The 18,852-nt window shown below is 44.0% G+C and overlaps 2 protein-coding genes across 2 annotated transcripts in view; both read left to right on the top strand.

Annotated features, from left to right (window-relative positions):
- Nucleotides 1–18,852, top strand: part of LOC147653218 (uncharacterized) — a 743,504-nt gene that overhangs the window by 506,813 nt on the left and 217,839 nt on the right. The gene's annotated exons all lie outside the window — the stretch shown is intronic.
- On the top strand, nt 847–17,630 carry LOC147653221 (uncharacterized). The gene is made up of 2 exons (XM_086890082.1): nt 847–6,106; nt 17,474–17,630. Exon 1 carries the CDS (start codon nt 5,042–5,044, stop codon nt 5,951–5,953), a length of 912 nt encoding a protein of 303 aa, XP_086746208.1. The 5' UTR covers nt 847–5,041; the 3' UTR covers nt 5,954–6,106; nt 17,474–17,630.

The following is an 18,852-nucleotide window of genomic DNA, read 5'->3' as shown; positions in this document are numbered from 1 at the left end:
GGGAGATGCTGATGGCAGAGGGCTGGGAAGCAGGGGAGATGCTGGGATGGCAGAGCTGGGAAGCAGTGAAAATATTGCAGTTCTGTAATTCAGGAAGAAGCACATGTTCCAAAGGAAATCCATCCAAAGCAGATTATACAGCATAGATTTGTTATCCATTTGAAGTTATTAACTGGAAGACAAAGAAAGATTTCTTTGGTAGCCTCACAGGTTTATCTTCATCATTTATAATAGGACAGTTACTCTGCTTTAAATATAAGTGGTTTCTTTCCCCCAACAGTCTCATCTACCTCCTCACCAAGCTGATACAGAATAGAGGAGCACAGATCGTGTGAGGAACAGATTTGGAATTACATAAATGGACTTACCATGTGGCTACAGCTGATATTTCCAGCTCTGTGGCCTAAGAGCATCCATCCAATGTCCTGCCAGTCCAGCACTTCCTGATGGTATTTGCAGCCACTGCTTCCACAGAAGTCAGAACAACGCACTTCTCCTTTGAGGTCATCTGGCTGCTGCAAGTGCAACAATGGAGCCACCAAGTTCCAGTTGCAAGGTCAGCATTACAAATTTAAAACCTTCCTGTTACAAAAGGTAAAGGCTCTCCAATCCTGCTGGAAACAAGAGCTTTGAAGAAACCTAACTCTTCCAACTTCAGCTTGCTTCCAACTTGACGGTATCAGCTTTTTAAATAATAAAGGATTGTCTGTAGATTACTGTGGATTAAAATTAGAACTGCAGACCTGACTATTAGTCTCAAGTTTGCTGGTGTGAGGAAGGTGATGGTCCTTCTTATCCATCCCTGGAATCACCATCATGCACTGTCTTCACTATCTCCAAGAGGTATTTTTTTTTTCAACGTGGATAAACTATTTTAGGAAGTTTGGAACAGGGAGAATGGCTGCCTTCCATACAAATCAAACAGGTTCCATTTCCAAGTGATTACAATTGTATCAAAGTCTTCAGACCCAAATAGGTGTAGCCGCTGTGAAATACAGAAGCCCTTATGAAAGGCTCACTCAGAAGGTGTGAATAGAATAAAAAAGAAATTCATTATAAAAAAATGAGGAAGGAAAAAGCCTTCATTCCCTAACACTGCAGAATTCCACCTGAGTAAAATCTCACTCACTTTACAATGAAAGGAAAATATTTGAGTGGTGGTGGTCCCTCAAAAAATATTTGAGGGACAAGGCGAGGATATACGGTGCCAGGGAGGATTCTGCACTTAGAGATGCTGAGTATCCAGCCAAGAGACAGAAATTCAATTGCCAAGGCATTTGAATGAAGTCAATTAAGTCACATCACCTTTTCTATTTCAGTGTTTCCATCTGACAAGAAAGCAAAGGCGGGCAGCAGAAAGCAGGTGAGCTGCTGCACTCAGGGGTAGGGATCAAATGAACTATGCTGGTTCCATATGCACTATGGGAAAAGCAGGCAGAAGAGAGGAAGAGCTCTAAAATTAAGATGGAATTTTAACCTCTTCCTTCTCTGTTGACACTGACTGTAGGCATGTCTAACAGCTTTTCAGACAATTGTGTTTGATTTTGTTCCACAAACCTTACCTAGATCCACATTCATTAGCTGACTCTCTGCTGCCATCAAAATTGAGGGAAGGAACACCTTTTAGCACTGCTTAGAAACAGAGGAGATCAAACTAAACTCTGCAGCTCCAATGAGCGAAGGAATTATGTCCTATCCACCTTCATGAAGCCGCAAAGACCAAAATCTCTTGAGAGCGTGCCATTTCCTTTCAGCCTTGTGCACTGAGCCTTCAGCTCATCACGGATCAAAAGATGCTGCACTAAATTACAAGAAAAATGACTGCATTCTGTTTAGTTGCAATCCTGGTAGTCATAACAAATCTTGTGTGCATCAGATGGCCTCCAGAAAAATCACATGCAACAGCAACACCATCCTCAGATGCTCTCCCAGTACCTTACCTAATCATTGCTCCGTCACTGGACAAGACTTGTCCCCACCCTTCACACCTACAGCAACAAACCTACAAATCTTCCAAACATTTCTTCAATTCCACACCCCTCCGGAACATTCCCGCTTAAAACCGCACAGCTGCCCACGGGACAAAGGTCCAGTGTTACAAGCTGCTGCTCTCCCTCCACACAAGCCCCTTGCACATCTTGCACTGCTGCTCTGAAACTGCACAATTTGTCAGCAGCACCATTAGACTCAGAATTGGGAAACAATTCCTTCTGCTGGGTTAAGTTGGAAACAGTTCAGGCTACAGGAGTTCTTTATTATTCACCCTCATGGAATGCCCCTGCCCTTCAGAGCTCAAGCACTCCTGTGCAGAGCATCTCATGGAGCCAAAGAGAAAGGACTGCTGTCCCAAAAGAAGAGTCTGGGAGGAACTCCCAGTGTCCTTCATGCCTTGAGAAAGCTAAGGAGCAGTCACTGATGGCCTAAAGGGTACAAATTCAGTTCAGATGACAAATTTTCCAGGGTGATCCCCCTCCTCTTTATCTTCTAACACAACTACAAACAAACCAAATGATAGATTTCACAAGGAATAAGGGATGTTTAAAAGCAAATCTCTAAACTAAGCCTGGCATGCTCACCCAGGAGTTCAACACAGCAAGGCAGGCACTCTGCACTACCTAGTTCATGGCAAGAGATTTCTAAACTCTACCAAATGAAGAGAAGAAATGAAAGAGAGAGCAATAGAACCGTATTTTAATTCATTTCAAGGCATGGAATAACACAGAATCTTTTCCATGAAACTAGGGCATTTTTCTCCCTTATCTAGTGCCCAAGTAAGATTAGAAATTGGGAAAAAAAACCACTGAAACTGCAAATGCATTTTGCCCCCAGCTAGAAACAAAAGGTAATTATTTGAAAACTAGAAAAAACTCCAAGAGGAAACGTAAAACATTATGGAATATGTATTATTTTTATCACCCAGAATTCCCCATGTTAAAGGCACAGAGAAAACCATCATTCAGAAGTGGGAAAACAGAGGGACTGTACAAGTGAAATGGAGTTCTGACAAATGATGCTGTGTAGAATATGGGTTCCCAAACCAACAGAACAAAGGCACCCCGACAGCAGCAGCCTCAGAGATTGTACATTGCAGCTGAAGCACGGGGGTTTCTGTAGATTCACCTTGTAAACTGGCACACTTACTTGCCAAGGCTGCTGAACTTCTTTCACCTTAAACCACAAAACCTCCCAGTCCTTCCACAGCAATCACTCCATCAAATCAAGACAGACCAAAACATGTTCTTTGCGCTGTTCACAATAAGATGAAGTTATGTGCCCAAGAGATACCATTTGAAGTCAGAAGGAACAAGCCAGCAGGTGTAGAAAACTGGTATTTGAAGAAGTGACAAAAAGACAGCAAACTGAAGCCCATGCTTAATACAAAAGCCCATGATTAATAGAACACAAATGCAGATGGATATGATAAGCTTGCACTGTCGAAGCTAAAATCATTTCTAACAAAAATCACCACATTTCCAAGAATTCAGTACCACTTGTGGTGGCCACTCCTGATCTCTACATAATATGTCAGCAGTTCAATTGGCAAGAATCTCTTTATCTAGATCCAAGCAGGGAAGAAGTCAAGGTCCCAGTGATATGCAATTCTGTAGCTTCATTAGAAACCTTTCATCCTGCAATAGTTGAAATCCAAGCGAGAAAAGAACCTGTTTGGACACCAACTATCCTTAGTAGTAACGTTTTGCAGCACGCAATTTGAAAAGGTTAACCTGCCAGGCAATAATACAGACAAGAAAAATGAAAAGGAGGGCAAGGAGAATCATCTGCTGCTGAAACTGCTCTTCTACAAAAACAAAGTGATATGAAGATTCAGCCCGTGAAGAACACATTCCTCAACCAGGAGAGAAAAACACAATTCTTAAAAATCTCCTCTGTCGTTCTGATTGGGAACGGTGGGAAAGAACGACACGGACTCTCAAGGGAGTCACAACAGGAGAATCTTCTCTACTTTATTACTCTAGGCTTGTCTAATAGACAGATACGTGGAAAGTACAGAAAGGAAACTCTTATTGCTTAGTAAAGTGCTACATCACCATCATTGGTCAGCGGGGCTCACCACCCCCCTGACTTTCTCCTGCAAGGAAAACAAGAGGACAGACAAACAGCACCTGGCAGTTGTTTTCTGTCTGTGAGGATTGTTTTGAAATCCTCCTATGAATTCCCAGGCTAGCTTCTCGGGCAGGACTGATAGGCCATGGGGCCTGCAGTTTCTGCAGCTCTCTGCAGCCTGCTCCAAAGCTAGCATCCATACTCTCCACTACATAAGAAATAGAAAATTGACTACAAATCACGTGTTCACTACTTGTTGCTTGTTCACTACTCAGACATCAGAATTACTACCACAATACTAGAAGAACAATCCAAGAAACATATTCCAGGGATGCATTTTAATTCATTTGCGGCTGCCAGCCGTGCTGTGCTTTGCTTCTATCCATCCACCCTGCTGCAAAAAGGTTCAATTGTGTTTTCACCATCACGTCAGATCAGCTCTTGGACTCACAGCTCACCACAGACCTCGAAACAGGAGGCAAAGATCTGCACCACTTGGCCTTTCAGAACTTCTCACCCATCTATGACCTTTCTGGGGCCAGCTTCACAAAATGAGGGGGAAGCCATTCCAAAGAACACGACCAAGGAAATCACACAGCACTCGGGACTTGTTCCAGGCATCAAATTTTTAATGGATGATGTGAAGTAACACCGAAGCAATTCCTGTCCACAGAAAAAAAGATTTCAAATGGTTTTGTCTCAAGGACAATCACTGGAGGTTGAAAGTTTCTGGGGCTGAAAGTTACATGAGGTCCTCAACACTGAGCAATCAATATCCCCAGAGTCTAAACTGTGAAATTACTACCTGGGCAAGGAGAACATTTTCAGGATTTGCAACTCATCTCAAAGCCTCAGTAGAACTCAACCAGCAGAATTCCCCTGAGATGGCACTGTGCTCTGGAAGCCCTCAAATACTCACTAAAACAGACTTGACTTTCACTAGGACAGCTGCTCATGAAAATCTGGGGTAAAACCTATGGGAAGTGGCCATGTGCACGCATATTCCTTCTTCCCACAGCAGGCCCAATCAAATCCTCCTTTGAATGGCCTCCAAGTTGAGCAGCACTCATTGGCACAGCCTCTTCTCCCACAGACAGGCCAGCGAGCAACACGGCAGCGCCAGCCAGGTGGGCAAGGACAAGAGAGAGCAGATGCCAACAAGGCTTGGAAGCTGGGCCAAGGGAGGTTTACGCTGGCCATTGGGAAGAACTTGTGCCCAGCGTGGGCCATCAGATACTGCAATGGCCTGACAGGGGCTGCTGGAGTCATCATTGTGGCACGGGTGCAAGGCAAGCCAGGCCGCAGCGCTCGGGCCCCGCTCTGCTGGCCATGCTTGCCGCCATGGCTCCCAGCTTGGACTCAACATTCTCTCAGGGCTCTCTGCAGCCAGGGCGTTCTGTGCTTCTGTGACATCACAGCCTCTGGGGACGGCACGCTGGCTGGCAACTGTCCCCAGCTGTTGCTGCGCCCCAGTGCCCAGGCACAGCTGCTCGCAGAGAGACGCCCAGAGCCTCGGTGCTGCTGGCAGAGCACTATGGCTGCTCACGGCTCCTCCGCGCTGCTGCAGCTTTACGTGCTGCTGCTCTTGGCTCATCCCCTCGACCCTGTGAGCAAACCTGAGCGCAGCACGGATGCCTCTCCTCTGCTTCTGGAGGATTGTCATCTGGACGAGTCGGACCCTGAGCGCATCCGGTGGGCGGCCAGGACATTCCTGCTCATCGACCTGCTCATCATAGGAATGGCCATGGGATGGTCGCTCGGAAAAAGAATTCAGAGACGCTGGCGAGAGGTGAGGAGGGGGGTGGGGGGTCAGGCAGGCGGGATGGGGCAGACCTTGAGGGCCTCTTGGGCACCCTTTGGCCAATGCCCTGCGGCAGAAGGGGCCTGAGCTCCTGGCTGGGGAATGCGGCCCAGGGGCTGAGCTCCATGGACAGCACCAAGCAGAGGCGGCAGAGCTCTGCCTGCTGCAGCCTCTTCCCCGGGCCAGCCCAGCCCAACTGGGCCCGAGTCTCTGTCTCCCAGGCCAAAGGCAGCCCCACAGGTGCCGGCCCCGCTCTGCCCCTCTGCCTCTTCCATGGGGATCCCTGTGCTTTGCCTTGCAGAGGAATCTCCAGAGCCCTTCGGGCCGTGCGGGGCCCCGCCGCCATCGAAGACTCGGCTGTCCCACCAAGTTGATGCAGCTGCTCAGGCAAAACCGTGACCTGATGCGGCTGCTCCTTCGCTACAGCTCTCAGCCGAGGAGGCCAACCACCAAGACGGCGGCAAAAGAGGGCAGTGACAGGAGACTCCGCACCTCCCCACAGCTCTGACCTCCAGCGTCGCGCTCCATCTAAAGAACCTTACGGGGAACGGGTGACCAGTGCCCAGCCCAGGCACTGCGACGTTCCCCACCTTACAAGTTAGCCACACCCCTGTTGTTGTTCGATTCCCCACCACGTTTCCCCCAAGAAGTTGACCTTTCCCTTAGTGTTCAGTTCTAAACAGTTGAAGCATTGAAGTTTCTTAGCCTTAAGATTCTTACCCCATAGTCTTCTAGTAACGTTGGATTGTAGATTTTAGAAGTAGTCAAGTGAATAAAGTTCACGTTTTCTACACGTTGCTGTGTCATTTTCTTGAGGTTGCACCTGAGACCTGGGGACTCCTTGAGAGATGGCTTTGCATGGCAGCTCCAGACTGCCTGCAATGGAGAGCCCCAGTGCCCCAGCAGGCTTTGCAAGAGCACGGAGGGCAGCGGGAAAGAAGAAGGTGGCCAATATTCACCTGCCTCCACCTTCCAAGGAAGCTTGCAGTCAAACCCTGTCTGCCCTTTAGGGGGGACCCTAAAGGCCCCGGCAGGCATCCCCATGGCCCCAGGATGGGGGGCTTGCAGCACTCTGGGGCACCAGGAAAGGAGCAGGATCATCCCTGGAAAGCTGTCTGGAGACAAATCCAGAGACGTCTCCCCTGGCATCCAGGCAAGGGCTGAATACAGGCAGGCAATTAGATCCACAGGCTGCCTGGGCTATGGCACCAATCAGTCCTGCTTCATAGATTTCGGGGGGCGGGGTTATACATATATATATATATATATATATACGCATATATGTATATATGTATCTACATCTGTATTTAGTTCTTTGTATTTATCCTGTTGACCCTCAAATAGGATTAGATTTCATTTTCCTACAAAACAAAACATCCGTTTTTTGATTTTTCGAATCAAGCATCTGTGCTCCCACTTTAAATCACTTCTCTCAAACTCATTCTGCATCTTGCTCCTTTCCAGCACCATCAAATACCTCTGTTAAAATACAGAGCATCAGTGGAAGGACGACAATCTTGTTACTTGCTGAAGAAAGTTAACTTGGATGACATACCTGCTTTTAAAAATCCAAGAGGAACAAAACCTACACATCAGCTTTAGAATTTCAAAAGCTGCTTCCTCAACTCTTCCACACCACTTTACTCTTTGGGGACATTCAGCAGCAATACCAAACAAGCACAGAAAAGAAATGGAAGAAGAAATGCAGATAGTCAGCAGCAGACCACCTACCAAAATACATTTTAAATGCAGCTCCAAGTTCTCCAAGAGCAAGTTTGAAGTGTAAATGGAGACACTCACACAAAATTACTACCACTTGGTACTTTTGGCATTTCCTTGGGCTTTCCTCTTCATTTTTTTTTTATCTCTCACCTAAAGCAAGAGAAAAAACCCAAACAAACACAACCTTTCAGGCAGAGGAAAGATGTGGTTGCTCTTGAAGAAAGCATTTCATTCTGCCTGGAGAAGAAGCTGCTGGGAAAAATATTAGCTTTTAGCAAAATGGCACTGTGCTGTTGCACTTGTTCTAGCACTGGGAGAAAGAACAGGCCCGTCTGTAAGGCTCCTGCAGCTCACCCTGGCTGAGGGTCATTGACCACTGAGCACTGCAGGCATCACTGGCAACAACGATGGTGGAAAATGGGGAGGGAGCAGGATAAATAAATGTTTGCCATTGCCTTAGCCAAAAAAACCCGAGACATCAAAAGCAACCCACCCTCAAAACAAAGCTATGAAAATAGTTTGCCTCTGAATTTAAAGAACTTCAATTAACTCTATGATGTCTGCTTTTGGTTCAGCATTCATCAATCTGAATTTGAATATGCACAGGGTAATGAAAGGTAACTGAGGCTTAAAAATCATGTCTATTGACTTGTGCATAGCCTATACTGAAGCACATTAAAAAGCAGCGTTTTGCTTGAAATCTGCACGGTATTAACTTCATTCAGTCTTACACTCACTAGGTAATTAAATACATGAAGAAATAGATTTTTTTTTTTTTTATTAGGAATGCATTATTAATTAGGAAGGCATGGCTTTAGCAGAGTCTGCTGATACCAACATTACTCAGCTAAGTTCAAAGTATGAACACAAGAACTTGATGACAGAAGCAATGTTCATCAGAGCCTCAACAAGAAAGTTGCAGTTCCAAGTTTTTCAGATGTCCTACACTTGCTAAGGCACCTCCAGAAAGAGGAGTCAACTGAAAATAGCACAGGAAATTTGAAACCCATTTCTATATTTTTCTTTTTTTTCCTGAACTTTCTTGTGGGCAACAGAAAACTCCCAATATGTGGAATGCAATGTAGTTTTTATGCCAGAGTCATGAGTCATCCCCTCAGTTCCAACCTGATCCAATGCTCACTTGAATCTTGGAAAGGCTCAAATCAGCAAGATGAAATTAAAATTGTATTCATGAAAGGAGCTCTTTACTCTCCATTCCCCTCCCTCCCCCAAATACATCAGCACCAAGTGAGAAAGGCTCAATTTGAAAGATAATTATTACACAATTAAACTTGGACATAGCTAGTTTGCTACAAGTTCCAGCAGACAGACAAATGAGAGCAGAATCAGAGGTTATCAACCTCAATAGAAATTCCAGCTCATGCTTTCCCCAAAAGCCTCATTTAATTTATCCAGGATTAAAAAATAAAAGAGAAATGAAAAAAAATCACATAAAAGCATTTCACATAGTATATAGTGAAATACTATCATTTCCACCTGAAATATTCATCATCATTATTATGTTTTTCCATAGTAAATTACAAAGTCTCCTGCACCCATCTTCCCAATATCTCATTCTAAGTGCTTGCTACTTTAATCCCTTAGGAAGCAAAAGGAGCCTCAGGTGTCTCTGGATCAACAGAAACTAAACAACACAGCTTGACAAAGTATATCAAATTGTCAATCAACTCAATAAAGAACTCCCACTCCAGAGATAGCTATCACCAGCTGATGAATTTGGCTAGGGCAGGTTTAGTGAAGAAAAACTAGGTCTTTATTACCAAATCAGTTAGGAGTTGTTCTACCGTACTGCCCGTAGGATGGGAGTACAAACACCATATTCTTCACAGCCTCATCCACAAAGAATTCCACCTTCAAATTAAGGCTGCTTTGGAGTTGGACCAAACCAATGAAAACTCACTCATCAAACACAGTGATGGCAGCATGCTCAGTCTTTGCAATACAAAACTGGCAACTAACAGCACATTCCTGATCACATCTCCAAGGCTGAGTGTACAGAACTGCAGTGGTGGCCAGGCCCTCGCTGACTGCCAAACCTCCAGCCATCATCCCTTCCTCTCACAGCGACAGGGCAGAAAATAACAACAGCAGAAACTAGAAAGCTTAAGCTAAAATCACAAAGGTCATTGATGAAACAGACTGGAGTGCTTTAGAAACTAGCATGCAGATTTAGCTGAAAACAAATCTTATTGATCACCAATTACAATGAATACTTAATTCTATCATTCTGCATTATTATTAGACAGTCAGAGACAGCCAAGCTGACCTCAAGCATGCTGAAGCATCGGGGCCAAGCAGTGCACATCTTCCCAGGAGCTGATTTACCCATCGTTCTCAAGTGAATTCACCTGCACACAGCCCCACCGTACAACTGCTAGGCTGCAAAATAAAAAAATAGCTCTGCTTAAGAGTCAAACCCCAGGACATAGACCATATGAAAGGAAGAATGAAACCTGCAGCATTTGGTTGACCTTCAATGCCCTGAGAAGATGACAAATTCCCCAAGATGAACAAGTGCCCAAAATACAAAGCAAAGGACTGACTTTTAGGGATCAAATGTTAAATAGGCCTGTGAAATTGGAGTTGTTAGGTTGCACATGAAAGAAGGGAAAAAAGAAAAAACCACCCCAACCCTCAACTGCAATTTTACATCCCTCTTGGAAAATTTGCTTTAATAAGAGAGAGGAATGGATACAATCTTCCCCTCACCTGGAGATTTTAATCAATTCAAGCCATTTCAAATCTGGCAAGAAAGCCCTACCACAGTCCCCATCAAACAACATTGCCTTTCATTTTTGCTTCTCATGACTACTTCAGAGCAGTCTAAATAACAGCAAAGAAGGAAATTCAAGTTGCAATTCAAACACTAAGCTCTGGAATCCCACATTGCCTTCAAACACCTGCATGAAACACTAACTTCATGCTCTATGCTCCCTGCTTTCTTCTAGTTTACTGCACAGTGCATTATTTACATAAAACAGAATTTCTTCTGTGGGAAAGGCTTGCATGGTACTTCAAAGCCTGAATAAATCAGGGACTGCAGCTTGAACTAACAAAAAAATCATCCAAAAAATTCCTTTCAATATCTGCATTGTATTACCTTATCATGCTACCTGTCTAGCTGAGTTATTCAGGTATCCACACCAGAAATGACAGACAATGTCTCTCTATGATGATGTGATGTTACTTCAAATGAAAAAAAACAATAAATAAAAATCACAGATTAATTTCCCATACAAATGATGACTCACTACTCCCAAATCCTTCCTTATAGCAGGATGCTCACTTCAGTCTGGAAGTCTTCATGTTGCAGCCTGCAGGAATCAGCTTATTTCCTGTCAAGGGCTGGAAAGCCTTACAGGAACTGGTTTTGGTTGAAGAACTTCTCCAAGGTGCTTACCTGTGGGACTTATCCAGGTAAGGGATGTTAGCTCCCTCTTCTTTGAGGTTCAGTGTCCAACCACTCCTACTGCTGGTAAGAAGAACAGAAGAAACATCTGCCCATAGCAAGGACTGCACTGGTGGGCAAAGTCCAAATTCCATCCTTCAGGGAAAAAGAAACAAAGACTGAGGAATTCATGTCTGTTCAAAATTTCATCCTTGACTACTGAAAGCATTGGAAGCACATGTGTATGTTTAAAAATGGAATTGTCCTCATTTAAGAATAAAAATAATTTCATCCCATCACCATTTTTCTTGGTCCAATCCTGAACTGCAGATCCAAACAGCTGAGAAAGCATGGAATAGTCTGCTGGACAGCATTAAAATGAGCAACTCCTGTATCTTCCTAAGATAAGAACACAAATCACAAAGAAAGGCACTCTGAGAAAAAATTTCTTAGAGGAAGACCTCAATTATTTTCCAGCAAGGCAGGTAATATGCATTTGGCTATTTGTTAGAAAAAAAACCAAAAAACAAACCTGTTTTTATACAAGATTTTACTCATATATTAACTATCACATATTTTGCAAAACAAAAAGAGACCACAGCAAAGTAAAATCCCAATTTTTTCCTATATTTAAGCTGTGATAGTATGTCTGAAATGGGAATCCAGAGCCTCACCAGATTAATATCACCACTTGGACCAGAGAATTTGCCATATCCACTTCTTCTGGTTTCGTTCAGTTGGAGCTTCTGTTTGTACAGTGATGATGGCTCTTGAACATTCTGGGATTTAAAGTAGTCCCTGAAGAGATGGCTGACAAAAATATGATGTTACTTTTAAGATGCTTTTTAATTATTTCTACCCTCATCCAGAACCTGCAAACATCTGATCTCCTTCACTATGCTCCAAGCTCATTAAAACTGGAACGCTAAATAAGAATATTCAAAATATTTTGTTTTGCATTGCTAAAGGCACCACTGCAGGTACTTGACTCATCCTTCAGACTGTAAATAAATAAATGAAGTCTAGGACAGGTCAAATAAAGACACTATGTTTTCTGTGTTTTGTTGGGGTTGGTTTTAGAAGACTTAGGAGATTTGAAACAGATCTTTTATTAAGGAATTGTTCCTAAGGGACTTGACTTACAGAAATTAATTTATACTTGGCAGTGCATTTGATTGATTGCAGTTCCTTTTTTTCAAATACAAACCAGCATTTTCACTACCAGGTGTGGTGGTTGGAAATGTTGGGACTGTAGAACACTGCAAGGCTAATTTCTCCTCCAGTCTCCATCATTTTTATGTAGCTCAGCATTTTCTCATCCTTACTGAGATCTGCTGCAAATTTAAAATACCCTAACAGGGCTGAGAGAGTATTGCAACAGTGTTTATCTAGTGTATCATTACAGTTCTTGTTACCCTAATTCCACAGTTCTGAGCAACAACTCTCATTTTATGGGCAGGTAATTGAGCTCTATGATACATGAATTGATTTGCAGGGGAAATACATTAAAACCTGGCTGGAAAAGAAAATTATTCAGGATCTTCACTCTGATTGCCTTTTACAGCTACCACTCTAGGACCACTGAAAGAGCTTACTTTAGCTCATGTCAATGAAGCTACAATTCAGTGTTTGTCCAAAAAATGTTCACATTCTAAAATGAAGGTTACTGTGGTTTCCTGAGTTATAAAGGCAGAATTAAAGATTACTGCAGATTCTTAGATCAGGACCACTTCCCAGCTCAAGAACTATTTAGTGGGAAGAGCCAAGGCAAAAGGCAGCATTCAAGCAAGTGTTGCTGATCAAGTGAGTTATGGGTTCTACATGAAAATGTTAGCAAGGGTGATCCAGTCAGATCTCATGTCTGCCTGTGGTTCAGCACTGCAGCTGCTAACACCCAGAGCACCAGATCCAATCACTCCTGAGGAGCAGGTTTGTTCAAGCAGGCACTGTTGTTTCAGGACCAGTGAAAGACAGGACAGAGACAAAATTGATAGTACTCCCTCAGTGCAAACAGAACTTGCCCTGCGACAAATTTGCTCCTCTCTGGCCCTACTTTTAACATCCCTGCTCTCAAATTCCTATTTTTAGCAGCTTCTCATAAAAGGCATTCTTACTCAGAGAAGTGAATGTTAGAAGTGTTCATTTGAATGAAGCAAACAATTAAGCAACATCTTCCCTAAAGTGATTTTGTAAAAGTTATGGTTTAGTTTTCTTCCTAATTGCTTGGAAAAATCGGATTGGCGCAGGAAATGGGAAGGGTTGGCTAAAAGGAGTCAGCTGATGGGAAGCAGCCAGTAACTCCTGCTGCTGCTGACCTGCTGCAACTCCCAGGTAAGAGGACAAGTGCCTCATTTGTAATCAAGTCTATATAAAACACAAAAGAAGCAGAAGGACAAACCTGGTTCATAAAGGCAGCAGTCTGTGACCAAAAGCAGCAGAGTCAGCAGCCAGTGTTTCACTCCTGATGAGAGCCCACTTGCAAAAGTTCCACTTGAGTACCTGCTGCAGAGCAGAGGCTGTTCTTCATTGATGTGTCAAACCATGACAGCCATACTTCTGTTGCTATTCAAAGAACAGGGATAAACTCCGGGGTTTGTTAGGTTTTAAATAGTTTCCAATTTCAGGCCTAATAGAAGGCAAAATGGAAAATATCACATGTAATAGGACTTAAAAATAGAAATATGGAAGAACACAATGTTATACTCATGTTACCTATTACTTTTTTCAGCTGAGCAAAGTCTTCACAAACACTATAAATACATATCTTTTTCCCCCAATGAAAATAATAATAAAAAAATCTGTCTTGTAACCTGAAAGAAAAGAGATAAAACCAAAGCAAACCTGATTCTTGTAAACAGAAAATGTTGCTTAAAAATTGAGTTTGGAGAGCATAAATATTTAATTGCCTTGAGCATGTCTTAGGAATTCACATTTACTCAAAATAGTGTCAAGAGCAAACAAAACTGCAAAACAATCTCTTTTAGTAGGAAATACCTTGTGAGAATCAAGTGTTTTCTTATCATCTTTCACTGTTTCACTTGATGTCTGAATCTTCTAACTCCAACTCCTAGAACAGCATCAGTGGGGGAGAGAGACAATGAACACTCCTTCTGTTATTTGACTGACTGCAAGGTTTTGACATGTAGAGTATTAATAAAAATAATTTATTCTCACAGGGTTTTGTCAGAATAACAAGCTGGTAGCTTTAAATATGGTTAAGAAAATTTTATGTATGTTAGGAAAAAACAAACAAAAAGAAACATTTGCAGTAGTAGGACAAAACCGTCATAAAAAAGGTATATAGCAGATATACATATTTATATTCATATATATATATCTCCAATTTCCCAAAGCATTGCTCTAAGAATTAGACAAAACTGGCTACAAAATTCAGATTTTTTAGGTTATTTATTGACTGTAAAGTGAATCCTGACTGACAATAAATATCACTGGGGAACATTAATTATTAAATATACATTGTCCAATCTTTAACAAATCAACTTTAGTAAGAACAGTTTTAAATCTAAAAATAAAAACAATTTCCAAGACACTTATTTTAAGTAATTGCACTAAGAAATAGTAAGACCTTATATATAGTTAAATGACTAGCAGCCAACTCACATCATCATAGTAAGAATAATATATATGTACTGCAATTTTAAGTGTTATGACTTCAAGAACTTGTAGTAATAACCAAGCATTACTTGCTAAATAACACAAAATTTGTCTGATTAAGTCTGTTTAAAAGAATATGCAATGGGAATAACTAAGAGCTGAAATTAATGGTGTTAGCTTGTAAAGACAGAAATTTACTTCTTACAAGTAGGAAAACATGCAATATATTCCTATACTTAACACATGTTCGCAGTACAGACATTCCTGTTAATAAATTTCAGGTTAAAATTGACAAATGTGACATGTTCTACTATATGGAATTTCTTCAAGTGACTGTTGTTCCATCGGACAACACAAACTAAAAAATGTCCTGCCTCTCAGAAATATTATTCTGTTTCTACTCTTTACTTTATTTTTTTATTTTTTTTTTTCACTTTTAGAAAAACACAGATTTTTTTTTTTTTAGTATTAGAAAAATATAGGACAAAAACAAGGCTTAAGTTTTAGATAGGGAAGAGAGAATAAGGAGATGCTTTATAAGCTGAAATATTTTTCTCTTAAAGCTATGGAGATGGACAACCATGTTCTGAAAAAAACTCCTTTAATTCATGACAGAGTATATTGGGAAGCATGGAGTGTTCAAAGTGTGGATTTTGAGTAAAAAGTAGAGTAATTGTGATACAGTGAGGCGCTGGAACAGAGTGGAGTGAAGATTTGAAGCCTTGAGGGCAATGAGAAAACTGTTTTCCTGCGAAGCTCACAGAGACAGATGAAGAGGACTCATGGCCCATACACACCTCAGAGTGATGTGAAATGGGAGGAGTGAACTGATGGCAGATTTCCGGGCAGCTGGCATCAAACAAATAGAAAACTATAACAGAAATATTTTTCTTGTGAGAAACTCCATAGATTAGCAGAAGAAGATTTCTGTTTCTATACAAACACTGATAAAGAGACTCTAGCAAGAATTGGGACTGTTTTAAACACCAAAGTTCCAAAGTCTTTTGTCTCTATCTTGTCATGTGAACAAGGGAATGCTGGGTAGTGCGGGATAAAAGGGTTTTCTGAAAGTTTATTCTGGTGTTCTTATTCTTGTAGTTTTGTGAATAAACTTTCTTTATTCCTTTTAAGTTTTAAGCCTGTTTTGCTCTTGCTCTAATCCATATCTCACAGCAAGAAATAAGTAAGTTTTCTAGTATTTTTTCAGTTACTGCTTTAAAACCACGACAACTGTGTTTTCACCATCACGTCAGATCAGCTCTTGGACTCACAGCTCACCGCAGACCTCGAAACAGGAGGCAAAGATCTGCACCACTTGGCCTTTCAGAACTTCTCACCCATCTATGACCTTTCTGGGGCCAGCTTCACAAAATGAGGGGGAAGCCATTCCAAAGAACACGACCAAGGAAATCACACAGCACTCGGGATTTGTTCCAGGCATCAAATTTTTAATGGATGATGTGAAGTAACACCGAAGCAATTCCTGTCCACAGAAAAAAAGATTTCAAATGGTTTTGTCTCAAGGACAATCACTGGAGGTTGAAAGTTTCTGGGGCTGAAAGTTACATGAGGTCCTCAACACTGAGCAATCAATATCCCCAGAGTCTAAACTGTGAAATTACTACCTGGGCAAGGAGAACATTTTCAGGATTTGCAACTCATCTCAAAGCCTCAGTAGAACTCAACCAGCAGAATTCCCCTGAGATGGCACTGTGCTCTGGAAGCCCTCAAATACTCACTAAAACAGACTTGACTTTCACTAGGACAGCTGCTCATGAAAATCTGGGGTAAAACCTATGGGAAGTGGCCATGTGCACGCATATTCCTTCTTCCCACAGCAGGCACAATCAAATCCTCCTTTGAATGGCCTCCAAGTTGAGCAGCACTCATTGGCACAGCCTCTTCTCCCACAGACAGGCCAGCGAGCAACACGGCAGCGCCAGCCAGGTGGGCAAGGACAAGAGAGAGCAGATGCCAACAAGGCTTGGAAGCTGGGCCAAGGGAGGTTTACGCTGGCCATTGGGAAGAACTTGTGCCCAGCGTGGGCCATCAGATACTGCAATGGCCTGACAGGGGCTGCTGGAGTCATCATTGTGGCACGGGTGCAAGGCAAGCCAGGCCGCAGCGCTCGGGCCCCGCTCTGCTGGCCATGCTTGCCGCCATGGCTCCCAGCTTGGACTCAACATTCTCTCAGGGCTCTCTGCAGCCAGGGCGTTCTGTGCTTCTGTGACATCACAGCCTCTGGGGACGGCACGCTGGCTGGCAACTGTCCCCAGCTGTTGCTGCGCCCCAGTGCCCAGGCACAGCTGCTCGCAGAGAGACGCCCAGAGCCTCGGTGCTGCTGGCAGAGCACTATGGCTGCTCACGGCTCCTCCGCGCTGCTGCAGCTTTACGTGCTGCTGCTCTTGGCTCATCCCCTCGACCCTGTGAGCAAACCTGAGCGCAGCACGGATGCCTCTCCTCTGCTTCTGGAGGATTGTCATCTGGACGAGTCGGACCCTGAGCGCATCCGGTGGGCGGCCAGGACATTCCTGCTCATCGACCTGCTCATCATAGGAATGGCCATGGGATGGTCGCTCGGAAAAAGAATTCAGAGACGCTGGCGAGAGGTGAGGAGGGGGGTGGGGGGTCAGGCAGGCGGGATGGGGCAGACCTTGAGGGCCTCTTGGGCACCCTTTGGCCAATGCCCTGCGGCAGAAGGGGCCTGAGCTCCTGGCTGGGGAATGCGGCCCAGGGGCTGAGCTCCATGGACAGCACCAAGCAGAGGCGGCAGAGCTCTGCCTGCTGCAGCCTCTTCCCCGGGCCAGCCCAGCCCAACTGGGCCCGAGTCTCTGTCTCCCAGGCCAAAGGCAGCCCCACAGGTGCCGGCCCCGCTCTGCCCCTCTGCCTCTTCCATGGGGATCCCTGTGCTTTGCCTTGCAGCGGAATCTCCAGAGCCCTTCGGGCCGTGCGGGGCCCCGCCGCCATCGAAGACAGGGCTGTCCCAAGGAGCTGATGCAGCTGCTGATGGACAACCGCGACCTGATGCGGCTGCTCCTTCGCGACAGCCCTCAACCAACCACCAAGATGGCGGCAAAAGAGGGCAGTGACAGGAGACTCCGCACCTCCCCACAGCTCTGACCTCCAGCGTCGCGCTCCAGCTACAGAACCTTACGGGGAACGGGTGACCAGTGCCCAGCCCAGGCACTGCGACGTTCCCCACCTTACAAGTTAGCCACACCCCTGTTGTTGTTCGATTCCCCACCACGTTTCCCCCAAGAAGTTGACCTTTCCCTTAGTGTTCAGTTCTAAACAGTTGAAGCATTGAAGTTTCTTAGCCTTAAGATTCTTACCCCATAGTCTTCTAGTAACGTTGGATTGTAGATTTTAGAAGTAGTCAAGTGAATAAAGTTCACGTTTTCTACACGTTGCTGTGTCATTTTCTTGAGGTTGCACCTGAGACCTGGGGACTCCTTGAGAGATGGCTTTGCATGGCAGCTCCAGACTGCCTGCAATGGAGAGCCCCAGTGCCCCAGCAGGCTTTGCAAGAGCACGGAGGGCAGCGGGAAAGAAGAAGGTGGCCAATATTCACCTGCCTCCACCTTCCAAGGAAGCTTGCAGTCAAACCCTGTCTGCCCTTTAGGGGGGACCCTAAAGGCCCCGGCAGGCATCCCCATGGCCCCAGGATGGGGGGCTTGCAGCACTCTGGGGCACCAGGAAAGGAGCAGGATCATCCCTGGAAAGCTGTCTGGAGACAAATCCAGAGACGTCTCCCCTGGCATCCAGGCAAGGGCTGAATACAGGCAGGCAATTAGATCCACAGGCTGCCTGGGCTATGGCACCAATCAGTCCTGCTTCATAGATTTCGGGGGGCGGGGTTATACATATATATATATATATATATACGCATATATGTATATATGTATCTACATCTGTATTTAGTTCTTTGTATTTATCCTGTTGACCCTCAAATAGGATTAGATTTCATTTTCCTACAAAACAAAATATCCGTTTTTTGATTTTTAGGAATCAACCATCTGTGCTCCCACTTTAAATCACTTCTCTCAAACTCATTCTGCATCTTGCTCCTTTCCAGCACCATCAAATACCTCTGTTAAAATACAGAGCATCAGTGGAAGGACGACAATCTTGTTACTTGCTGAAGAAAGTTAACTTGGATGACATACCGGCTTTTAAAAATCCAAGAGGAACAAAACCTACACATCAGCTTTAGAATTTCAAAAGCTGCTTCCTCAACTCT

This window comes from Cyanistes caeruleus, chromosome 5 (genome assembly GCF_971803275.1).
Source record: "Cyanistes caeruleus chromosome 5, bCyaCae1.hap1.1, whole genome shotgun sequence".
Taxonomy (NCBI): Eukaryota; Metazoa; Chordata; class Aves; order Passeriformes; family Paridae; genus Cyanistes; species Cyanistes caeruleus.
The sequence above is the reverse complement of the archived record's forward strand: the minus strand, read 5'-3'. Positions and strand labels throughout refer to the sequence as shown.